Here is a 24,466-nt window from a genome sequence, read left to right as displayed (position 1 = left end):
GATGCTTAAAATTGTCTTGGAGTGACAGTCAGTGACAACCTCAGGTGGGCACGACTTACTGGCTTGCCACCTTCACATCCTCAGTTGCCTACGTCTATGGGCATCAAAGAGTCCTGATGGGGCACCTGCGGCCCACTGGGCACAATAGAGGAGGTGCCTTCTTTTATTTCTTTATGCGCATCTCACTGTGCAGTAAGGCCATCAGAGGCCCCTTGGCACAGTCCACCTGCCTGGACGCTGGACCCCCAGCTCCTCACATGGGTTAGGACAACAGAAGCCTCAGGAGACCCGGCGGGCTTACTTCAGAGTCAAGTACTGCCAACTTTCGACCCGTTGGCTCTTCACAAAGGCAGTGGACTTTGCCCAGCAGCTGCTCACCACCTCGTCCAGTAGTGGTCAGTCTGCTTGGATTCTTGGAGTTGGTCAGAATGAGCCTTCGTGCCAGCAGTGAGGTGAGGGGCACCACAGTCTAGCCTCCAAACATGCTGCCCTCTCATCCAGATTGGCAGGGATTTCAGACTCAAAGCCAGGGTGTGTGGGTGTCGTGCCCACCAGGTGGGCGCTCGGTGATGTCGTGCCCGCTCGGGTCTTGTCCCCATTACATTTTAAATGAGACGGGCTGAATGTCTTCTGTCCAGCCCCTCAGTGATTGATCATTCCTCGCTCTGGCACCTCTGACCCCTTTTAAGGTCCTCCGCTGTCCAGCATGGTCACTTTTCAGGCCCCTCGGCACTTGTACCACTAGAGTCAGGCCCAGTCAGGTCATAGGGGCTACTCGATGGCCACTCATGCGGACCACTGGACAAGAACTTCAACTTGGGGGCGTTTGTGTCAGGGGACTTGACCAAAGAGGGCAGCACAGTGGCGCAGTGGGTAGCGCTGCTGCTTCGCAGTAAGGAGACCCGTCTGGGTTCACTTCCCAGGTCCTCCCTGCGTGGAGTTGGCATGTTCTCCTCGTGTCCTCCCACAGTCCAAAGACATGCAGGTCAGGTGGATTGGCCATCCTAAATTGTCCCTGTTGTGTGCTTGGTGTGTGTGTGTGTGTGTGCCCTGTGGTGGGCTGGTGCCCTGCCCGGGGTTTGTTTCCTGCCTTGTGCCCTGTGTTGGCTGGGATTGGCTCCAGCAGACCCCCGTGACCCTGTAGTTAGGATATAGCTGGTTGGATGATGGATGGACTTGACCAAAGAGCAGTGTCCCACATGTATATAGCGCCTTTAAGAATAGGAGGGGGGGCTGTCTGCCATCCCAAACCAGCCTTGCAACGTCCCAGAGGAGACCCCACTCTGACAACGGACAGGCCAGTGACCACTCGACAGCTGCGCTGCCCCCTGTGCCACCCCCAGCAGGAGGCCTTCAGCAGAGGACCGACAGCTGAAAGGCCAGCAAGTAACATGCAGTCACCTCGGAGTGGCCCCGGGAGGTCACCATCAGGCGACCCCAAAGGCGCCCAATCCCGCGAGGCCGACTGGCCGCCTCCTCCTCGGACTGCCGAGCAGGTGGACTCGGGCAGCGTGCGCTTCGTGACCTCGCCGCTAGGGGCCGCCGTGTGACAAGGCGCCGCTCCGCCGCTCCTCTCAAGTCCGGTCGAGCGGCGCCCGGCGCAGGTGACTCAGCCCCACGGGGCGGCACGACGCGGCGCAGTCCCAGCCCTCCCGACGTCAGCGAGCCCGGCCCGGCCCTGCGCTCGACGAGCAGGTAGGAGCCGCGCTCGAGTGGCTGCTCGCCCGCTGCGGTCGTTTCCTCGCTCCGCCAGGGCAGAGGCGACATGGGCAAACTGCAGCGCTTCGACATCGCCTTCAGCGACAACAAAGTGGTCTACAGCCCGGGAGAGCTCATCTCCGGCACGGTCAGCGTCGTGCTCAACAGCCCGCTGCCGTTTAAAGGTAAGAGCCGCCGAGCCGACGCGACAGAACAGAACAGGACAGGACAGGACACGGGCCGGCCCGGGCCAGACGACGCGCTCGAGGCCCTGCGGGGAAGCACGCGAGAAACGGGGGGGTCAGGGGGGTTCTCGGCGGCGGCGTCGTCGTCGTCAACGCCGGCCCGACGCCACGGTCTGTGGGAAAGCGAGAGAGCGGAAATGTGCGCGCCGCGTCCGACGTGACGTGAGGGGCACTGCTGGCGGAATTCGCGACCGCCGCTCGGTGCTGGGGGGTCGGAGAGGAAACCGCGACCTCTGCGTATTGCCCACCGAGGGCTCCGAACCGGAACCCGGGCGAAATCAAAGCGGGCAGGCGGTGGTGACCAAGTTACGTGGGACCAGGGCAGAGTGACGGAAAACACCGGAGGACGCCGAAACAGGGTAGCTGTGGTGGTGTGGACTGGGACAAGGCGCTTTATAAAATGGCATGTGGGCAAAGGACCGAGGCAAGGTGCCAAGATAACGAGTGGTGCTGGTGACAAAGTCACCCAGTCTGAGGCAGGGTGGCATACGAAGTGTCATGTGACAGAGCTTGAGATGGACGGGTGTCACAAGCCACCTGAGGTCACATTCAGATGTGACTTGAAATGTGGGGCCGAAGAGAGTGGACCAGACGGTACTGGTGGCAGTGGTGGCCCACAGCGGTGGCATGTCACTTGAGTATGCCACTTGTTTGGTGTTTTTGGTGCCCGCAGTCTTTTTATTTTTTTGTCTCGTTTGCCACCGCATTTGTGCGAAGGCCACTCGAGCAGGATGCCTGAGCCTCATCGTCACTTTTTGATAGTAAACTGATGGGGGGCTTGTCACATTCTCCACGGTGGTCCGGTGCCCGCCGTCAGGCCTTGGATGCTTTATGGTGGCTGCACTTGACTCACTGAATGTTTGGGTGGTGCGTCATCTCCGTTGTGCTCCTCGGTGATCTGCCTTTCCGAGTGTAGCGGGGGGGCCGGACCCTCGTATCGATCGCCGTGCCACCGACTTATCGGCAGGAATTCCACGTCGTTTGGGGATTTTTGGAATTCCGTGACGATGTGCAGGCCTGGCCGTATCCTGGTGCTCCTTGTCAGGGTCTCGGCCCACCCTGGGGGGCTGGCCATTGTCCTTTGTGTGTTTTCTCCCGATTTGGGGGGGTTGGGTGCAGGTGAAGGTGATAAACAAAGACGCCATTGTTGGTGTCACGTTTAAGGGGCAGACTGGAAAAACTGGAAATGACTGAAGGAGTCTGTACAAGGAAGTGACGAGTCAGTAAGGGGACGCTGGCCTTCAGCGGGGGGGCTGCCCTGTGGGTCCTCCTGCTGTCTTGTTGGCGTTGCCCTGGGGGTCTCGGCTATGGCTGGTGGCTGCCATGTCAGGTTGTGGTGTGAAGAAGAGCGCAGGTGCTGCTTGGGCACCTTTAGGGTGCTGCTTTGGCTTGATGGGTCCTGTAGGTGAGGGGCTGTGACAAGTGACGCTTGACAGCTTGTGTGTGGCAGCCAACCCGCTTAGACTGAGTGGCATGTGTGCCATCTGTGCAGTGTGCTGCCTGAAGACCTCTAACTTCACTGGCAGGCTCGGGGCTCTCATCGGCCAGTTGCCATCCTCCATGCCCTTGATGAGTGATGCCAGGCAGAGCAGAAGTACTCCGAGTGTGAGCGTCGGGCCTGGTTATATAGCGCCTTTCACAGGACAGACAAGGGTGGCATGCTGACTCCATGATCCCCCGTGTCTCCCCTGAGTGTGCCCGTCTGAAGGTGCCACTCTTGAGTGCTGGCAGGTGGGCAGCAGCAATGACGATGACAGGAGCAACAATAACATTCACTGTGACATAAACTGGCACTGGAACACTGAACCCCTGGGGTCGGCCGATGCTCAACTTCAAGTCCTTCTGGTTTGTTGGTCTCCTGTTTGTCACAAGGGTGTCACTTTCTGTCCAAAAATGAGGACTTTTGGGGGTCTAGAGGGCCGAAAATTGGGGGGAAGCCCAACGCCTTCCATATCTCGGCAGCAGGGCGAGTCCAACGGGGCGTCACGTGTGGCTCTGTGTCATCTGTCAAGGGTGTAGCCACTAAAAGGACACGTGACAGACATTTGGAGTGTACCTGGCTGCAGGTGACGTCCGGCCAGCTCTGCCCTCGTACCCCCAAATCTGATCAGCCATGTGAGACCCCTGCAGAACAAATGATGTGTTAAAGTGACCAGACCCCCATACGTGCGGTTTGGTCACCTGTGACAGAGGAGGGGCAGATTTGGGCACTTAAAGCACCAGGGCTTGAACTGGACTCCTCTGTAAACTGTGCCAATGATGCCAGAGGTGCCAGTGTGAAGTCAGCGAGATTTTATTAGAAAAGCGGCATTGAAGCGCTGCCTTGAATGGAAACCTCCAGAATTAGCTCGGGCTTCACCACTAATGACCCCAAGGAGCCCCCCAGTCTGTCACACGTTCAGATTCCAGCCCCACACTGATTGGTGACACTTGGGTGACCACCTGGTGGCGTGCCAGCCGTCGCTCCTGTTAGGTGTTTGTATTTTGAAGTCTCGTCTGTTTGTCCTGACTGACCGGTTTGAGAAGACCCCCACTTGTGATACCCCATTCATCTCACCTTGACGTTGGCCATTGCTGGTCGTGACAGAAGGATGGGCGGACCCCCCCAGTGGGTTACCAGGGGGTCTCACCGCTTCAGATAGATGAGGGTCTCTAACATCGTCTTGGTTTTGACTGTTGACCGGTGGTCCGCGCCCCCTAAGAGCCAATGCCATTCCAAACCCAGGCATGTGGGCTATCGTCTCGGACCACCTCAAGGTCAGGGATCACAAATCTGAGGTGATTTTCAATTTGGAGGGGGACACATGACAAATTCCGATGACAGTCGATCCTATTTGAATGACTTCCGCTAATTCCGACTCTCTTTTTTTTTCCGTGTTTTTCACTTGATTTGCGTTTAATAAAAAGCCGTCGAATGGAATTTCTGTTTGTGACATCGAGAATCGCGAGATGTCACAAGTATTGGGCACAGCAGTCCTGGCACCGGGGCGTCCCTACTATCTGGTGTTAGACAATGAGGTGTGTGCCAAAGACGGGGGGGGGGGGGGTCCTACAGCAGGGCAAGGACCCCACAAACACATTGAGGGGCACAAAGAAGAAGGGGGGGGGGGGGGCATGAAAAACTCCCAAATTCAATTTGGTTAAAAGAAAGTGAGGAGCTGAGCTGCTGGGAAGAGAAATCAACCCACAAAGCCACAAAGTTGGCACGCCTGGAGACCCTCACTGTGGCCAGCTCAGTTCAAGAAGGGGGCCTTTCACGCCAGCCAGGTCTGCTTTTCACTTTGACGTCCCACTCGGATGCTCTGATGACCCCAAAGCGGCCTTTTCTGGTTTTTATGTTGGACGTGGCAGACGAAGAGGGCACGGGTGCCAGTGGTGCTGCCCTCAGACTTAAGTGGCACTGGAGTTGGTGGTTAAAAAAGCGCGGCCAGCAATGAAGAAGGGACCTGCAGGCGTCCTCCATGCGTTCCCCCACACACCAGATGGTGGTCTGCCATCTCCTCTTCATGTGCCTCTCATGATTGGCACATCGCTTTTTCTTTACTGAAGATCCAAGCGGGCACAACACTCAGACTTGACCTTTTATGAAATTGTGGCTTTTTTTTCATATTTACACAAATTAAAAGTAAGAAAAAAAAAAATCTGCATGTGGGTGCTGCCCGCCTACCTATGTGAAGCTGGTTCTGCGGAGTTGCCTGGCGTTGTCTTCAGAGATTCACCATGCATTGGCCCGAAATCTTTGGGCAGCCAAGGGTTAGAAACATAAGAAATAAGTTGGGGTGGAGTGAAACTTGGACATCTGGTGCCAAGGTGGCTTAGTAGCTGGCACTCCTATCTCATGGGCCCAGGCACCCAGTGTGCTGATGCCCTGTGGGGAGTTGGCATATTGTTTTATGAGTGAATGTGCCTGATGTTGGTGCAGTGCACAGCTCATTGGTGGCATCACATGTGTGAACTGCAAGTGCCAACTGTGCCAATTTTCACGATTCTTTTAGCAGATCTGGCTGATGCCACCCTTGAGGTGACTTAGCAGATTGTGGCCTTGTGTTTTACGGCCCAATGCCACACACTCCATGGAGAACTGCATGTTGTGAAATGTCTTGTGTGGTTTTGCTTTTGTAAATGTGCCATACGTGGAGTGGCCCGTTTATCAGCGAAGGGCACCTCATAGTGCCATCCACGGCTCAAAGAACTTGTGAATGCCCGAGGCTCTCTGCTGCATTGGAGTGATTGTGCTATTGCTGATAAAGACAGCCTGGGTACCTCATCCTGAAGACCCTAGGGACCGTGCAGGCCACTGACGCCACGGAGACTCGCCATCATGTGTGCCACAAGGTGACGGGCAGAAGTGGGCAGAAACTGGAGCCACGAAGGGCTGGAGTCGACCAGTGCTGATGTTCTTCAGTGGCCATCGTGTGTGCCACACTAGCCTGTGCCCATTGGCTCCCTGGACTGGCGTCACTCAGCGGTCCCATCAGTCGTCCCCTTTGAACTTGTCTGTGTCCCCAGGTGGACGTGGTCCGGAGGTGGTCTGCCGCAGGTCCGTCCGTCTCGTGTCTGTGGAGGACACGGAGCTCCCGTGAGCAGAGGCGGCGATTTTGAAGCAGAAGTACATCTTCGCCGCAGGCCTTGGAGCAAACGAGGATGTGCGTTTGTGCCAATGGGCATGAAGATGGCACCACCTCATGATTAGTGAGCCCCCTCTGCCTGACCTCAGACATCTGTCTTCTTAGCAAGAAGAATCTCGGAATGCATTTGTCATAACGGATAGACCTGAAAGGCGCTATATACTGGGTGTCTAGATGTGAAAGGCCCATGCAGTCGATGGGTTTGTTGTCCCTTGTGCAGAGTCCAGTGACATGCCAATTGACACTCATGATTAGCGCGTCCACCTGCCTGTGACTTCCACATTTGATATCATGGCGGGGGCAGCAGAGTGGGCCATCGGACACAGACAGGGCTATGGCACAAGTCATATGTATTGGGCAGCCCACCATGTTTGAGGGGCATTGTGGAGTGGCACAGCGGCTGACTTGGTGGGTGTCTGTGGTTTTCCTTTTGTCATTTGTGCCCTGTGCTGTAATGGCGGCGCTGTACTTTTTTGGGGTCTTTAATTTTCATTAAATGACAAAAATAGCGATCCTCCCCTGGCATCACAGATGGGGCACAGACACAGCAAATGACAATGAAGTGATGGCAAGGCAGGACTGGCACAGCAGGCTTAGCTTGCCTTGGCAAATCACCCCCCCCCCCCCCCCCCCCCCCGTCTCGTCATCTGAGTTGTTGTGGTCACCACTTCTCCATGGTGTGCTTTGTGTGTGAGACAGTCTGGTGAGAGGCTGGTGTGGACGCAGTCGGTGGTCTTCTCCATGCTTGTTGGGTTCTGTGGGGCAGCTGGCCTAGAGACCCCCAAGACTCCCCCTATCTACAGTCCGTTCCAGACGTATTTGGACCCAATTCTCATCATTTTGGCTCTCTGAGCCCCCAAAGTGGATTTGCAATGAAGCACCTGAGATGTGAGGACCCTCGGCTTTAAGGTCGTATGAGCCGTTTAGGGAGGACCACCATTTTTATACCTGGCCCCCCATTTCCAGGTGGCAGCAGGCCCTTCGTTGTCTCATTAATTGCCGGGCAATCAGAAGGTCCGGAGTTGACTCCAAGTGTGGTATCTGCAGTCTCGATGTGAGGTCCAAAGAGCCGTCCATGAAAGTAAAAGCGGACCACCGTTAGGCCGAGAAAACAGAAGAGGCCCATCAGAAAGATGGCAGAAACAGCGGGAGTGGGCAAGTCAACCACTTGGTGGAGCTGAAAGAGGAGGGGCACACGGCCTGGACAGCCACAGAGGACCACTGTGCCCCCCCATCCCCCTTCATGACATTTAGCCACACCAAGACCCCTCTCTGCTGACCTGTCATTGCCAGAGAGGACAGTAAAGACTGGGGGTCAACCACAAGGTGCAGACCACTGGTGAGCCTCAAGCAGGTTAGACTTGGACAGAAAACGGGCCTGTCCAGTTCTGGGATGGACAGATGGACAGTGAAGATGAGGAGGAGGAGGAGGAACGGCTGCACATCAACGTGGTGGTGGCTGTGCTGTGTCATGGGCATGTGTGACTGGCGATGGAAGTCGGTCACTGGGGTTTATTTGACAGAAGTGGCAGGATGACTTCTGAAGTGTAGGGGGCGCTCTACTGTTGGCACAGGGTCAGCCAAATGCCACACAACTGACAGGATGGTGCGTCACACTACAAACATCCTGGGACAGCAAAGCGAGAGGTGGCCCGTTCTTCAGTGGCCAAGTCAAGCAAGTGACCTCAAGTCAACTGGACACGCAATGTCACTCGCTGATGGCAGAAAGTCCAACGAGCGGGCAGTAAAGACTGGCAGAGCGTCACCGGGGTAGAGACGGCCGTGGGCTCAGAGGTCACACTCATGGAGGGGTCAGTGCGCCCAAACACTACTGAGCCCCTGGAAATGGGGGGCCACAAGGCTCATGTGATGCGTGTGGTGAGCCCCTTCACTTAAAGCGGAGTGTCTGCACTTGAGTGCCATCCAGTTGTGCTTGAAAGTTTGTGACCCTTTAGAATTTTCTCTATTTCTGCATAAAGATGACCTAAGACATCATCAGATCTTCACTCGAGTCCTAAAAGTAGATAAAGAGAAAGCAGTTAAACAAATGAGACACAAAGATTATACGCGGTCACTTAGTTATTAAGGAAAATGATGGAGTATGAGATATTGGTGAGGGGCAGAAGGATGTGAGCCTTTGCTTTCGGTGTCTTGAGTGTGTGACCTCCCGTTGCACCAATAACTGAACTAAACGTTTCCAGTAACCGTTGATCAGTCCTGAATTTTTGCCCATTCCTCTGTCCAGAACAGCTTCAACTCTGGGATGTTGGTGGCTTTCCTCACATGAACTGCTCCCTTCAGGTCCTTCCACAACATTGAATGAAGGTCAGGACTTTGACTTGGCCATTCCAGAATATGAACTTTATTCTTTGGTAGAACGACTTGTGTGCTTCGGGTCGTTGTCTTGCTACATGACCCACCTTCTCTTGAGATTCAGGTCATGGACAGATGTCCTGACATTTTCCTTTAGAATTCTCTGATAGAATTCAGAATTCATTGTTCCATCAATGAAGGCAAGCCGTTCTGGCCCAGATGCAGCCAAACAGGCCCAAAACCATGATATCTACCACCACCATGTTTCACAGATGGGATGATAAGTTTCTTATGCTGGAATGCAGTGTTCTCCTTTCTCCAAACAGAATGCTTTTCATTTAAACCAAAAAGTTCTATTTTGGTCTCATCCGTCCACAGAACCTTCTTCCAGTAACCTTCTGGTGTGTCCACGTGATCTTTAGCAAACTGCAGATGAGCAGCAATGTTTGTTTTGGAGAGCAGTGGCTTTCTCCTTACAGCCCTGCCATGCACACCATTGTTGTTGAGTGTTCTCGTGATGGTGGACTCATGAACATGAACATTAGGCCTTCAGTTGCTTAGAGGTTCCCCTGGGGTCCTTTGTGACCTCGCCGACTGTTACACGCCTCGCTCTTGGAGTGATCTTTGTTGGTCGACCACTACTGGGGAGGGTAACAATGGTCTTGAATTTCCTCCATTTGTCACAATCTGTCTGACTGTGGATTGGTGGAGTCCAAACTCTTTCGAGATGGTCTTGTAAGCTTTTCCAGCCTGATGAGCATCAACAACTCTTTGTGAGGTCCTCAGAAATCTCCTTTGTTCGTGTCATGATACACTTCCACAAACGTGTTGTGAAGAGCAGACTTTGATAGATCAAAACTCAGGGTGCCCACTCACACCTGACTTCAATCAATGGCATGACAAGCACCGGACTTGAATTTCACCTTCACACTGCTAATCCTAGAGGTCCACATCCTTGTCACCAATATGTCATGTTCCATCATTTTCCTCAATAACTAAATGACCAAGTATAATATTAGTGTCTCATTTGTTTAACTGGTTTCTCTTTATCTACGTTTAGGACTTGAGTGACAATCTGATGACGTTTTAGGTCAAATTTATGCAGAAATTTAGATAATTCTAAAGGGTCACAAACTTTCAAGCACAACTGAATTTGGGGACGACTTACGACATTTGTGACACGACTGGTGACGTTTCTTTTGGTTTTCCCCTTGCAGCACAGCCCAGTGACGTGACCTGCTGAGGGTCACACTGGTGTCAGGAGTGGGATTTGAACCCTCAACCTCCAAAGCCTTACCCACTGTACCACACTGCCCGCTGTGGTGGCACACAGAGCCAAAATTCTGAAGTGGCGTCGCCATCCAAACACTTCTGGACCCCACTGTCCCCTCCTGCATTTTCCTCATTTTTCATTGTTTTCTTTTTGAAGACCCGACTGCTAAGCCCACCTTCTCTCACTTTGTGTTTGTGACGAGTGGTGGTCCTCTATGTCCCGCCTGCTGTCCCCTCTTGTGCTGCTTCTGTCCGCTCAGCTTTGATGTTACATCGGTGGGCACGGTGCCCGTCAGCCGAGTGGCCAGATGTGTAGACACATGTCAACATGGCAGGGAGGCACAGATACCCGTCTTGTGGCAAGTGGCTCAGTCTCGCTGTGCGTATGTGGTGATCGGGTGGTCTGTCACTTCACAATTCATCATAAGGACCACCAGTCTGTCTGTCTGTCGAGCGGGGGGGACGGGGTGGGGCAATTCTTTTATTTAAATGTTTGTAATTGTCTTTATTGTTCTTTTAATTTACATACAGTATATGTGAATATTTATTTACATCACCAGGGTCACTGTCAATCAGTGGCCTTGATGGCACATGGGGTCCCTGCAAGAGCAAGTGATGGTGACAGGAGGTGACCGCTCCAGAATCATGAGCTTTACAGGTTCACGCAAGCCACCCTTCAAACTGTGTCACCAAAGGGCCGAGCAGGGGGGGGGGTCTCGGGGGGCCACCTTAGCTCTGAGTCACTGCTTTCACCTCAAGGGTCGAGGTGTCCGCGTTTGAAAAGCCGATGGGAAACTCGTAAAGTGTGACGTCACGTGAGGCACAGGGGGGGCCTCTTCTGCGTGTTTCACATTCCACGTCTACTTTTGAATCTTGGTCCAAGGTCCAGTTGTCAACATTTGTTACCAAAATTCAAATTTGTGATCTCCCAGTTAGGGTTAGTGATGTGACATTTTAAGGCGGTGGCCTCGATGTCCAGAAATGTGACAGCAAACTTGGAAAGCCTGATGTCGGGTGTCAGAATCGAGTGACGTTTTATTTGTTTAAAAACAACAGAAGTCGGCCAGAGTGCTGTGCAGCGTAGCGTCTGTGAATCCACCAAATACGCACGGAATATCCACAAGAAAGAAAGAGAGAGAGAATGAAAGAAAGAAAAGAGAGAGAGAAAGAGAGAATGAAAGAAGTAATCCCGTGCAAGTCTGGAAGGCAAAGTCAAAAAGACAATCGGCTTTCCAAGTGCCTGCTGGCCTCGTGTATGAAGGTCCGCCATCCCAAGGCATTGGGGCACCTGCTGCAAAAGTGCAGCCCCCTCTGAGCCCGAGACCTTGGCATGACCACTGACTTCTGGCCAGAGGACCTCGGTGACCATATTCTTGAAAACAAACGGTCAAACCTGACAGTGCAGCGAGCAGGACGCCGGTGTCGAGATGCGATTCTGTTCTGGTGTGCCCGCTAGGCGCCTGGCACAGTGTTGTGGACGAGCTGAGGAGATGCCAACGTTTGAGTCGCTGCCTCAGAGTCGTGTTAGCTGACCCCCTGAGGGGTTTGTGGGGGGGGTTTTGCAGGCGGCACTCAAAGGCCGAAATGAACGTCCGTGGCACAAGTGAGATCAGAAGGCCCGGGACACTTTGCCGATTGGGTGAAGAGAGTAAAGTGAGCTGTGTGCTTTAATGGCTCCCCGACGCTCCAGTAAGGGTCTAAGAGGTTTGGGTTTCACCAGAATGTGACGTGCAGTGAAAGAGGAGAAGACCCCAGAATGAGGGTGAGAGGGGCCCGGGCTGACTGAAACACTTGAGCTGGTGACCTGTGACCCGAGCCACCGCACAGTAGCTCCTCGTGTACCCCCAGAGTGCTCACCAAGTCAACAGGACCCCCAGGGTCACTTGGCCCGAAATGCCATTTGTGTTGAAAAGGCTTGCAGCTGTAGAAAGAGGACCCTCTGTAGGTGACTTGGAGGGGGGCTGCTGAAGTGGGACACGTCTGTCTGTGGCTTTCAGGTAGCACCGTCAGTGATGAAGAGGACGCTTGAGTTCAGCAGCACGGATGATGAAGTCCACATGTCGGTCACTGGTAGGAGACCCCGCCGGCCCCCAGCCACCGATTGGCCTTCTCTCTGTAGTTGGCATTTAGCCTTTTGACCGAAGACGCGGGCAATCGTTACGTGGAGTCCAAACTGTCCGGTCTGTGAAGAACTCGCAGTGCCAGCCATTCAGTCAGCTGCTGGTCTTTGGACCCGAGAAATGAACGACCGACTGACCACAACTTGATAGATAGATAGACAGATAGAAATTCAAACTTGGTGCCAGTTTGGCAAGTGAGGATGCCAGATGTCAAAGTTTCATCTCTTGGTAATAATCGTTCCAGGTGGGCACGACTGTCTAAATGTCCAGACGCTGATAATCCATTTTTTGACGCTGATTCTGAAAATGGTGGTCCCATGTCGGGTCAGACGGCCCTCCTGTCGTGTGGTTTGCGCCGCTGCTCCTCTCGCTTCCTCTTTGCTTTCGTTCCCGTTTTGTGACACTTTAGTGACAAGGACGTTGGCATTTGTGCGTTTTGCTGACAATCTTTTTTTTTGTTTGTTTGTTTGTTTCTTTCTTTTCTAAAAATGAAGTTTGTTAAATACTTGGCACATTCAAAACGGTTTAACACGGAGGGTCTTAAGATTTGTCAACACAGAACAGAAAATCCACGTAAGGACGTAGCCATCCCAGTGACATATTAACGTTAAACGGAGCTGAGAGGCGTGTTGTTTGGTCGCCATCGCGGACTTTCCTGCAGTTGTGTAATAATTAAGTAAGTCAGTGCGTGCAAAAGCCATAAATGATGGCATCCGACCGACCGACCGAGTCAAAGGGCGAATTCTTAACACACCGACGGGGGGGGGGGGGGGGGGGGGGTGTCACTCTAGCGAGTCTCATCTTCAAGTCTAGAAAAAGGTCAAACCAAAAGGAAGTGACAAATACACAATGAAAAAATAAACGAGCACAACACGCCAGCGTCACTTACCTCAAGGCACTCGGTGACATCTATGCAACGTTTTAAACAATAAGCTCAAATTGTGTTCTTTACGAGAATCGAGAGAGTCCCCGCGCAGACGTGTCCGGTGTTCACGTTTGTCACTCAAAGCACCGACTCGAGGACCTCGAATGACGAAGTCCGCCTTACCCTTTACACGTCCTTTGTTTCCGGAGTTTACGTACGCAAGTTGCGCCGCTGGAGCGCTCGTGCTGTCCCGCGATGTCCCCGTTATTGTGACGATGCTGCAACACGAGCTCGGGAGGAGCGGAGCGGTTCGGCTCATCTTTAAAAAGTCCGCTTTTATAGAGCAGTAAACTGGAATCCCGGTAACGACTTCGCATGCAGTGGCAGTGAGACCCCGTTAAATGATGGGCTTGCCATCCTCCAACCCTGCGCAAATGCTGACTGATTTCAGTTTTCAAGTTGTTGTCGTTGTCAAACTTTGAAAGATGTGATGTTACACTCTGAAAAAGTGAGATCAATTGTGAAAATAATGACATCAAACTTAACAGGAACGACGCATCCCAAAAGGCTGAATAAAGGTTCAAACGGCTCTCCGTACTTAAAGTGGCGCTCGCCTTTGAGCCCCCTGGGGTGGCTGCACCTGCACACACCTGAGCAAAGGTATGGAGAGAACCCCGAGGGTCCACGGGCCACCCCTCCGCGTCGCCAGGCACGAACGAGGAGACACCAACTCCACATAGAGACCTCTGCTTGTCGCATTGAGCACATCATGAGGACTCGGCCCGACGAAGACCCCGTGGCGCTTCCTTAAATGTTTCACGCCGTTAAAGGACTGAGGCGCCTTCAGCGACGAGCTCATCTCAGCGCAACAGCGCCATCTGCCGGGACTTGTGACGCCGCGCCTCCCGTTGTGTACAAACCTTTGGAATGAGGAACTCTGAAGGCGGCCATGCAGGGACAGGAGGGTGGCGGACAAGGACAGTTATAAAAAAGCAGCAGAGTCGCCATGCCCGGCAAAGAAACGAATGGTGTCGAGCTGCCTCTAAAAATGAATTCTAACCAGGGGTGCAGACTCGTACCCAGCTCCACTGACGATGGCAGCGCTGGGTGCGTTTTTAACGTCTTTGACTTTTAACTTCCCTTCTACCAAACATTTCGGGGGGCTCAGTTAACCGTTACTCTTTTCCGACGGGGGAGTGACAGCCTCGTGAGCTTTGATGGCGCCTCCGTCCTCCCTGGCCAGGATTATTGTATTATTTCTTTTGCTTTATTTTTATTCATAACCGAGCGCACTAACTAAGGAGGCGGCGTCGGTAACTAAGGGCGGAAACTGGCCAGTCCTTGCTTGGAAGATCGTCACCCAATGAAATGGCAGCATGGAGCAGCGGGACCCGATTGGTCCACCCGGGTGACGTCGGGGTGTCCAGGGCGCGCCCTTTCCGGCTGATGGCGCGCCTCTTTGGTCTGCGCGGTTTGCATAAATCGAACGCCCCGCGGAGGTCCCACCAGTCGGGTGGGCGACGCGCCTGCTTTACGAGCAGTGACTCCGACGCCGAGCCACAGCCGTTTGTTTTAGAAGGGCTGCCAGGAATTGCTCAGCTTGACTTCACGTGAACTCCTATCTGCTGTCCATTAAGGGTTAAGTTTGGGGGGGGGGGGGGGGTGTACGTGTTGGTTATATTAGGATGGGGGGTCGCAGGATTACCTGCATTTACACTTGCAGTGTTCGTTAGAAAGGAGTGTCAATAAAGTTCAGCACTGGGCTGGCACTGCCCACAATGAAGCCTCTTATTGTTTTTTTTGAAACGGAACTCCGCCTCCTTCCGGTTCTTTTTGTTCCTAAACAGAATTCCAAAGGGGTCCTTGTTACACCATCAAGGCGGAGCATCGGGGTCACCACAACAAAAAACCAACAGCAAGTTAAACCTCAAGAGGATGAACACGTCACGTCATTTACTAACCTGCGGTGGTGGTGGGGTGCTGGAGCCCATCCCAGGCAGCATGGGGCACAAGGCAGGAACAGCACCTGGACGGGGGGCGCCAGTCCATCAGCGGGCGAGCGGGCACACACACACCAGCCAGTATGAGTCTGCACATCTGTGGGGGCCAACGTGGAGCCCCCAAGTCTCCTTGCCACGTGCCACCAATGCCACCTTTGTGAAGCACAAGTAAGAATTTCAGTCGCTGGCCCAACAGATGTGAAAAGTGGCCACGCTGGCTGCCGCTGACCTGCACTGTGAAAGACGTTTCATGCAGATGTCGGCCACCGTGTCCCGAAGGTCCTTAAGAGTCTTTGGATTGTGACACGTTGTCACTTTTGTTGTTTGTTTGCCAGTCTTTGTGTGAGCCGTGTGCTGGGGACAGACGTGTGGCCTTTGTACGCCGCTTGGTCTTGTAGTCCTCGTCCTCGACAAAGGTGACGTCCCTCCATCTGCTGCTCGTCTCTCATATTTTTGCTCTTAATGATTCTGGACCCCCATGCCCCTGACATGGACTGGCATGCGGCCCACTGTTGCGTCACACACATGTTATCTGCTCTTGCCAAAGGTGCGCACCTTCCGTTTTTATGGTGTCTCGATCTGTGAATGTATCGACACCTCCTGTGTGGATTGTGGGACATGCGGGTGACCTTTCAGTGACGAGCGGACCCTCATTCACTTCATTGTGCCCATTTGTGTTTCAGCGATCAAGGTGAACTGCGCCGGCTCGTGTGGCGTCTCCAACAAGATGAATGAGACCAACTGGACGGTGGAGGAGCAGTACTTCAGCAGCACGCTGACCATGGCCGAGAAAGGTGAGCCACCCGAACGTGGGGGTCTCGTGGGAGGGGTCACTGCCCTGGCCTCTCGGGCCAATCCACTGGGCAGCATCTGCCCTGACTGGTTAGTGGTGCTGGTGGCCGCTGGGGGGTCCTTGTGGTTTTTCTTGCATTTCAATATCTTCTAACAATGGACCACAGGGGACATCGATGACATTCATGCTTGTCACGTGCTCCAGTCACGTCAGAGGACACAGTCAGGAACCTCAGACGTCAAGTGCCCTGAAGAAGACACTGGATGTGGGCATCTGGGTGGTACAGCCTGTGGAGATGGGCAGGAGAGGAGATTAGAAACAAACACAAAAACAAAAAGCCGACCAGAAGGAGCGCAAGAGAAATTAAGGTGGGGGGGCTAAGGTGGGTTAAAGACCCCGAAACCTGCACACCTGAGAAATGTGAAATCTCAAAGCCACAGTGCCAGCGTCTATGATGTCACCAAGATGACCACCAGCCATCACACCATAGCAGTGCAGCTACCAACCAAAAACGGAGGTGCCCACAAAAATACGGGAGACCCTCGAAACAAATTTCAGTGAGAAAAACCAGGAAGGGAATCCCATTTGTCACAGCTGGGAAAAAGAAAGAAGAAGACAGAAACGTCGCCAAGTTTGCAGCGTCACGTCCTTATTGTCACCTGGAATTCCTTCTTGCATGTGCTTGTCCACATGAACGTGTTACCACGGTGAAGAGCCAGCTGACCAGGAAAATGTCGTATCAGGGATCTGCAAGGCGCTATAGTAGGGGTCTCAGACGGGCCAAGCGCTAAGAGGCAAAATTCTAATGTCCCCCTGGAATGGAGTGCAGGGAAGTTCGTAGTTAAGACGGGGGGCGCTGCCGTTACGTGAACACGCGGCCCCCCTGCACCTCTCATCAGGATCGACAAAGTTTCCGATGGTCTGTCTAGCAATCTTTTATATAGTGCCTTTCACCTCCATCTGACTCACTGACATATGACACACCAATGTCACTAAACTGCTCACCCCAGGTGACTTCTGAAAGTGACTTTCTCTCTCACTGTCACTGAGTGCCGTCCTCTTCTTGTTTTTTTGCAGCACATGGGTGTTGTGACAAAATGGCAAAGCTGCGAGACCCCCAAAGTTCATCCAGAAACACAGGCCAGACACCCAACTGGTCAGCCCAAAAACATGCCTCACCCTGGGAAACTGGGAGGCTTTGGCCTACTGGGCCCCAGATAACGAGAGTCCGCAGAGTGGAGAGAAAAGCGTAAAAACCTCCAGATGTAAGACCCCCAACTGAAACAAAGTCCTTCAGAGAAGAAGGTTTACTTAACAAAATTAGCAAACTCCATGAAAGCTGAGAAGACCCCACAACCGTCCCAGCATGCCTTTGGAGGAGTGATGTATTGTTGGCTCCGCCTCCAGAACACGAGAGAGGAAATAAGAAATAAAATGGACAAAAGAAACGACAATAAACACATGAGACGTGAAAAAGGAATTTGAACATAAGCTGCAGCACAAAGAGGACACCCGGCTTGTAGCCCCTCATGTCGGTCTGTTTCTAGTCCCACCCTCTCAATTAGGGGGTCTTCACATCACGATAAGGGGCTTCCCGTCCCCAATGATGGCTCCCACCAGCTAAGCTGACAGAAAACCGAAGACATGATTGAGCAGGACTGGTCTGAGACCCTGGAGTGTAGTCGCTGTCACTGGGGGGCTCGCCTATGAAGTGTTCTTTTACTTCTCCTCCTCCTCTCGAGTTTCTTTGCTGCTCTTCCTTCTCCTTCTTCGATTACAGTTAAGGGGGCAGAGCTCTTAGCTAAACTCAGATTGGTTTGTTGCACCCCAAAAAAAAAAAATCTGTTAAACTAACGGAAAGTACCGGCACTTGAGACCCCCGCGCCGCTCACCTGCTCCGCCCTCTGTAACCTTTGACCCTGCAGACACGGCTGCACCAGAGGAGGAGTGTTAGACATCGAGGGTCCCTCGCGCCATAGTGGGGTCTCCTGACGCAGACTGCAGCACAAGTTGATCGTTGGGGTCATCGTTGGTTTTTGTCCCCTTCATTGTATTGAGGTGGCATTTCTAAGCAGAGTGGCTGCAGGCACTGAAGTTGAACTAGCGCTCCCTGCTGGACACGATAAGCGGAGTCTCCCCCCTCATTGAGCTGCCGGTGGGCTCCCGAGACTGAAGCTGCAGTAGCTGTGTCGTTTGAAAGAACAAGGAGACCACAAAAGCGAGTCGGGTGTCCGAAGCTGCAGTCAATTCCAAAGATGTCCACACTTCTTCCAAACCTCTGTGTGCTTCTTAATGAAAAACGAGAAGATCGATAAAAAGAAATGGAGGCACGAGGGGCACACCGGGGGGACCAAAGAGGTTCGTGGGCTAAGAGTGAGGGCTTGTAAGAGGAAGAGCCAACCGTGAAGAGCGTGTGCCCTGATGAAGACCGTCGACACACTGGCATCGTGCCTTCATAGCCGAGCCAAGCGGGCCTTAGGGTTGAATGGCACGGGGCACGGTGGGTTGGTGATCTGAAAAGGGGTAAAGGAGCCATGTTGCATGTGTCTGGTAGCTCGACCCCTGCCTGGGGTCCACCGTGTAGAGACTGGCAGGCCGCCTTTAGCGCTCGGCCCCCCACTGACCCTCAGGCCTGTTTGTGTTTTGCAGGTTCCCTGCCCCCCGGCGAGCACTGCTATCCCTTCCGGTTCCCATTGCCAGGTAAGGTGACGTTGTGGCTTCTGTGAAGGCGTCCTGCCACGGTCAGCCTCTGCGTCTGTCCAGCTGACCATTCATGGACTTGGGATGACCACCTTCGTCTTCTTCCTTTCAGTCTCCTGTCCTACCTCGTTTGAGGGTCCTTTTGGAAGGATTGAATATCGAATCCGTGCAACGATCGACACGCCCCGCTTTGCCAAAGACTACAAGACGCAGAAGGCGTTCTACGTGCTGAACCTGCTGAACCTCAACGAGATCCCCGACATCGAGGTGAGTTTGGCCGTCCTCGCCGCTCTCGTTCTTAGACCCCAGTAGGCAGATGTGGCTCTCGTTCTTAGACCCCAGTAGGCAGATGTGGCAGCGGAATGACAGGGGGGGCGAGTCGGCCCGAGCACGGGTGCAGGAGGAGCTTGTCAAAGCCCCCCCGCTGTGTCGGCTCTCATTGTGGGCTCCCACCATAATCAGCGTTATCTTGCTGCTGCTGCTGTTGGCGTCACTGGCCATTACTCAGCAAGGCAACTGGCCTGGCTGTGGCCCCCCTGCGCCCCCAGTCTGGTCTGTCATGTCCAAGGCCGAGTATCTGGCCTGGCGTTGCTTGGCCGGCCCTCCCCCCCGGATGACGTGCCTTCGCTTGTCCCCCTCGGTGTCTGCAGGATTCCTTTTCCAGATGTGACATCACGTCGACTCTCTGCTGGCCAAGTTCTCCTTTGTGTTTTGGGTCCTTGTCCAGCTGCAGGACCCCACAGCGTCCCGGCTAATCCTTAATAGGTTCACGTCCCCCAGTGCGTTGCCCCCCATCCCATACTGGACTGGAGGCTGGCTGCTCTCCTCTTCCTCCTCCACTTTGGTTTCCCTGCAGGTTTGTCCTCCTTGGTCTGCTTCCTCGGTTTAAGGGGGTCTTTCAGGTTGGACCCCCACTCCGTATCGCTCAAAGCCTTCCTCGTCTTCTTCATCAGTCTGACCAGCAGACCTTTTCTTAACGTGCTGAGCTGTGGGAGCAGAGCAGGAAGGCAGGGGTCTCAGAGATGGCCAGCTTGTACCCTCCCAGTGGGCATCGACGGTGAAGCCCACGGAGTGAAGGGACCTTTTTAATCATTTAAGCCGCCTTCATTGAGGTCATGTGACCAGCTGCTGGCCATGTATCGCCGGTCAGTCGAACTTCTCTGAGGTGACAGGTGACTTGTTTGGTTCGTAACGACCGTGTGACGGTGACTCTTTAGTGTCTGACCCTGTGCTGCTGCCAGTGACCACAGATGTGACAGACCGAGGGTGCCGGTGACGTTGACCACAACTGCACAGTAAGCCCTGACAGGGCAGTTTTAGCAATAGGAGGGCACACGTAACACCCCAGCGGGCACCTTGACTGGATGGCGAAGGCCTCGTTCGTGTGAGCCACTGGTAGGAGCAGCTGGGGCTTCCTGAACCTCGGGCACCCCCGGGTGGGCTCCGTGAGTGCACAGGCCTCGCGTTTATTGGTGTAAATCTCGAAGGGCCCGCTTAGTCACAAGAACTCGGAGAAATCAGAAGACGCCATTTTGGTCCCAAAAGGTTTTCCATCCACACTGACCACAAAATACCAGAATCGCTTAAATCTTCACTAGTGGGCACGCATGGTTAGATAAGGCAGGATAACAGGGGGCGGGGGGTGAAGGTGGCAGCAGACAGCAGCACAGTAAAGCTGGCACGACAGCAATGTTGCCAGATGGCGCCCAGCGTTTTGAGACGTACACACCCTGGAGAACGACTTGAAAATCGGGGGGTCTCCACTAATAGGGAAATGGCGTCTGTGCCCGTGTCCCAACTAAGCCCTGTTTTTGTGATTCATCAGCAACCAAACACAGTGAGCACATCCAAGAAGTTCTCCTACCTCCTCGTGAAGACGGGCACCCTGACCCTGACAGCGGGCAGCGACCTGAGGGGCTACACGCCAGGACAGGTCATCAAGCTCAGCGCCGCCGTGCACAACAAATCTGGAAAAGACAGCAGCAGCATCCTGGCCAGCCTGATCCAGGTAAGCCCCCCGATCGCCAGCCCGCCAAGCGCCTCGCCTCTCGACACATTTCACTCACCCTGTGCCTCTCACTTGTGCTGCTGCAGAAGGTCACCTACAAGTCCAAGAGGTCCATCTACGACCTGCGCACCATCGCCGAAGTTGAGGGGGCCGGGGTCAAAGGCGGCAAGAATGCCGAGTGGCGGGAGCAGATCATCGTGCCACCGCTGCCGCAGTCCACCATCAGGAGTTGCACTCTCATCCAGATCGACTACTTCCTGCAGGTACGGCTCACCTGGCCATTTCCCGTCTCAGACCCCCGCTCTGTTCGGTGCCCCCCCCCCCCTAACTTGCTCTCCTCTGCCTTCTTTCTCCAGGTGTCGCTCAAATCTCCAGAAATTTTGGTGACTCTCCCCATCTACATTGGGAATATCGCAATAAACAGCCTGCCGGTGACTCCATCTCGACCAGTGAGACCCGCTCCGCTGGCACCTGCCTCAGCCACTGTGACGCCCACCGCCCCGCCCGCCGAGCTCGCCTGTGGCACCGACCGCGTGGAGATCCCCACCAAGAGCCACTCTCAGCAGCAGTCGAGCAGCCAGCCGGCCGCCTTCTCCCCGAGTGCCTTCAGCTACGCCCCCGGACTCAGCTTCCCAGAGACCAGAGCCGACTGTGAGGAGGGGGGCAGCACCGGACCCCTCTTCTGTGTGTCCACCGGGGCCACCGTCCCCTACTACTCCGAGGGAGCTGTGACGCCCACGCCGACGGCCGGGCCGCTGATCCTGCCACCGGAGTACAGCAGCTGGAACTACCCGAGCGGTAGGCACCTCGCCGCTCTTTCTTATTGGCCGATTCCTGCCCTGTGTGCTGCTGGCATTGGCGGGGGTCCAGTGTGAGGTTTTGGTGGTCACTTTTGGACAAATCAAACAGTAGCTCTCAGAGGGAGCACTTGGCCTTTCGCGGCTGTGGTATACGTTGAGCCGTTAAGTGCAGTGCCAGTAGAATAAGAGCCCTGGCAGGGCACCATCTGGTGGAGTTCACTTGGTAGTGCATGGTGTAGTAAAATGCATTGTTGCATTCATTCCAACAGATGGCGCACCATTAGCACTTTATTAAGTGATAACCTAAAAATGTTGAGGGGCTGCAGATCTGACGGGGGACCATTAAACATTCTGGTGAAGCCAACGACAGCCTCTTACTAACAGCTGTAAAGACCACCCAGGACCCGAGTCGGAGACCCTCAGTGTGACAATCAGTGGGATTAGTCCTTCTTCTATCAGCTTTTTCATTTCCTGTCTTATTTCTGTTTCAGTTTTCTTTATCATATTAGAGTGTCTGCGTTGTGCACCATCTGTTGGAATGAAAAGTGCAATGGAATTGGTTAGGACGTGTGAGAAATGCCATGTCAAGAAGGACGCCCTTAGGTGGGCATATAGCGAGTGACATCGTAGGTCATTTGGATTAGACGCCGCTTCTACACTTGCACGTTAAGCATGAGACCGGTGGGCTGCAATTTATCGAGGACCGTGGCAAGTTCACGTACACTCGGATTGTGGCTCCAGCTTGCCAAACGTTCCTCTTAAACACTGAGGATCCCTCTGGGCATCTTTAGCTTTCTGCCAGCCATTTTTAGAAAGAAACGGAATGCAGCAGGACAAAGCAAGCCTGGGCCAGGTCCCCAGTCCAGAATTAGCTCCTCAAAGGGTCAAGGTGGGCTGAGAGTGAATAGCTGGCACCTTTCAAAGGACGCTGCACATTGTGTGACTTGGTATGCCGGGCGCCTTTTGATTGTTGACAGGCACTGCCCACTGGGCATCATTACTCAGGAAGCTGTTCTTCTCTCGCCATGATGTATCATTTTGGATTCTTTGTTTCTTGTAAAGCGATACGCTTGACTTGGTGGGCTGCCCCGAGGTGGCACCAATTTCATAATAAAGCCCCGCAGCAGACTAAAGGCTGGTCAGAGCGGCCACCCTTGTTTAAAGTGCCAAGCACAGTGACCAGCATACCCATTTCTGTGATGCCAATCAATCACCCACATGCACAAGGGCTCCCTAATCAGCACGGAGGCAAGCGGCACTGCCACGTAGACATGTGCCCAGAATTTGTTACTGGAGGATATCCCCGTCATTGGCACTGCTGCCTGTTAGCTGTGTGGCATTCTATTTCAGGCCAGGGCACACTTTCACTGACTTTCTTACACATCCCAAGGGGATTGGCCCAGTTTATGCGAGTGTGCCTTGAAGTGGGCAGCTGTGCCATGCAGGATAGGCATAGGTTTGGACAGCCTCAGGCTCACCCTGACCCTGCAGTGTCACAGCAGTTTGAAACGCATGGGTAAGTGACGTCTGTAAAAGTCGTGTGTGTCTTTGTAAACGCTGGTCACAGTGGCAGTGCCACTGACCTAATGCGGCTGGAGGCTCACAACGAAAGGCTAATGCCCTCTTAAAACCTGTGGGACTCTTGAGGGCTTGGGGTCTTCCTCAGACCAGTGACAACTGGGAAGATGAAATCCCTAGCAAAGGTTCAAAGTTCTGTCACAGAATCCCCAGGTGTATTGGTGATGCCAGTGATGCCAAACGAGCAGCAATCACAGTGAGGGTGGTTCAAACGGTCACCTCGCACACACACACCGCATGCCATCGCCACGTGACATGGGCCAGAAAGTGCAAGGCTGGCAGGGCAGTCGGCCTAGAAAGAGCCATGCTAATTCCTGGGCAGCCATCACTCCTGTCTGGACCAGAGCCTTTAGTTCAAAATGCCCGCTGGCACATGGTGACATGTAATGCTGGCATCTGCCAGCCACTACAGGTCCCCTGAATTTGTGTCACCTCTTGCTGTGTTTAGTGCCAGCTCTTCAGGCCCATAGTCGTGATCTGCTAGTGAGGTCTGGTGCTGGGCATCGTCATTGCCATGTTTGGTGTGTGCTCATGTGTGTAGGTGCTGTCTGCATTGTGTGCCACTCCTAATGCCACTCTCTCAATTTTCTTGCAGAGCCGCCGCCTTCATATGAAGAAAGCTGCAGCCGAGCCCCTCGGGACTGACCGCCTGGGTCTTCAGACGGGGTGAAGCCACTGCCCAGCCGCCAGATAACATGGACACTTGGGATTGGGCGCGGCAGAGTAGACGAACTGGGGGTGCAGGGTGACCCGGCCTGCCAGGAGTGACGGCCTTTGTATCTTTTTATGCTTTTTTTCTGCTTTTTTAAATGAAGGAAAAAAACAACAAACTGATTTTAGCATCTGTGATGCCTTAATGACGCCGAGCATTCGGCTTCCTCTTTTTGTACCTCTGCCACACTTGGCTGGCGCACGGAAAAGTCAGTCAGTCATTGGGTAGGGCAAGGCTGTTTGAGCTCTGCCACCCCTTTCTGGGCACGTCTCCCACCACAAGGAGGTAGGTGGGCCGCTGGGACCGTGCAGCCCCAGAGATCGGTGGCAGAGCGTTTGTACTTCTCCAGAAATCAAGACTGGTGCTAACTGTTCATCCCAGTATTCAGTGTGGGGTGCCAGGGTCTGGGCGGGGCCTCGCCGCAGTGCCCCCTGTAAACCACGCGCTGTCAGCCGAGTGACTTGGACGATTATTTGCACAGAAGGTTCTAGAGCTTTAATCCGATTCTGACTCCACTTCTCTTGACTTTCTCTTTTTTTGGTGGTGGTTTTGCCCTCCCATTAAATTATTTTGTATTTTTCTAGCAGAGGCCTTGGCGTCTCTGCCAGTGATTTATTTATGTAGTTTTGTTCTTTTTTTGTTTTTTATTAATACCTAAATTTGTTTTTGTCTCAGTTTAACTTACTTTAAACGACTGTATTCTTATTCTTGTATTAATAAAGTCATCTGCCTGA

At 53.6% G+C, this 24,466-nt stretch overlaps 1 protein-coding gene across 2 annotated transcripts; it reads left to right on the top strand.

The window, feature by feature from the left end:
- Nucleotides 1-1,561: 1,561 nt before the first annotated feature.
- On the top strand, nt 1,562-24,466 carry arrdc1a (arrestin domain containing 1a). 2 transcript variants are annotated; one of them, XM_028808845.2, is made up of 8 exons: nt 1,565-1,883; nt 15,825-15,935; nt 18,584-18,634; nt 18,747-18,901; nt 20,460-20,642; nt 20,729-20,905; nt 20,999-21,440; nt 23,616-24,466. In XM_028808845.2, exons 1-8 carry the CDS (start codon nt 1,766-1,768, stop codon nt 23,663-23,665), a joined length of 1,287 nt encoding a protein of 428 aa, XP_028664678.1. In that variant the 5' UTR covers nt 1,565-1,765; the 3' UTR covers nt 23,666-24,466. The 2 variants fall into 2 exon arrangements, with proteins under 2 accessions (XP_051787488.1, XP_028664678.1); XM_051931528.1 differs by having other exon boundaries at nt 1,562-1,883; nt 20,729-21,440.

The sequence above is a fragment of the Erpetoichthys calabaricus genome, chromosome 9 (assembly GCF_900747795.2).
Source record: "Erpetoichthys calabaricus chromosome 9, fErpCal1.3, whole genome shotgun sequence".
In the NCBI taxonomy this organism is placed as follows: domain Eukaryota; kingdom Metazoa; phylum Chordata; class Cladistia; order Polypteriformes; family Polypteridae; genus Erpetoichthys; species Erpetoichthys calabaricus.
This window is presented reverse-complemented; position numbering and strand designations above follow the sequence as displayed.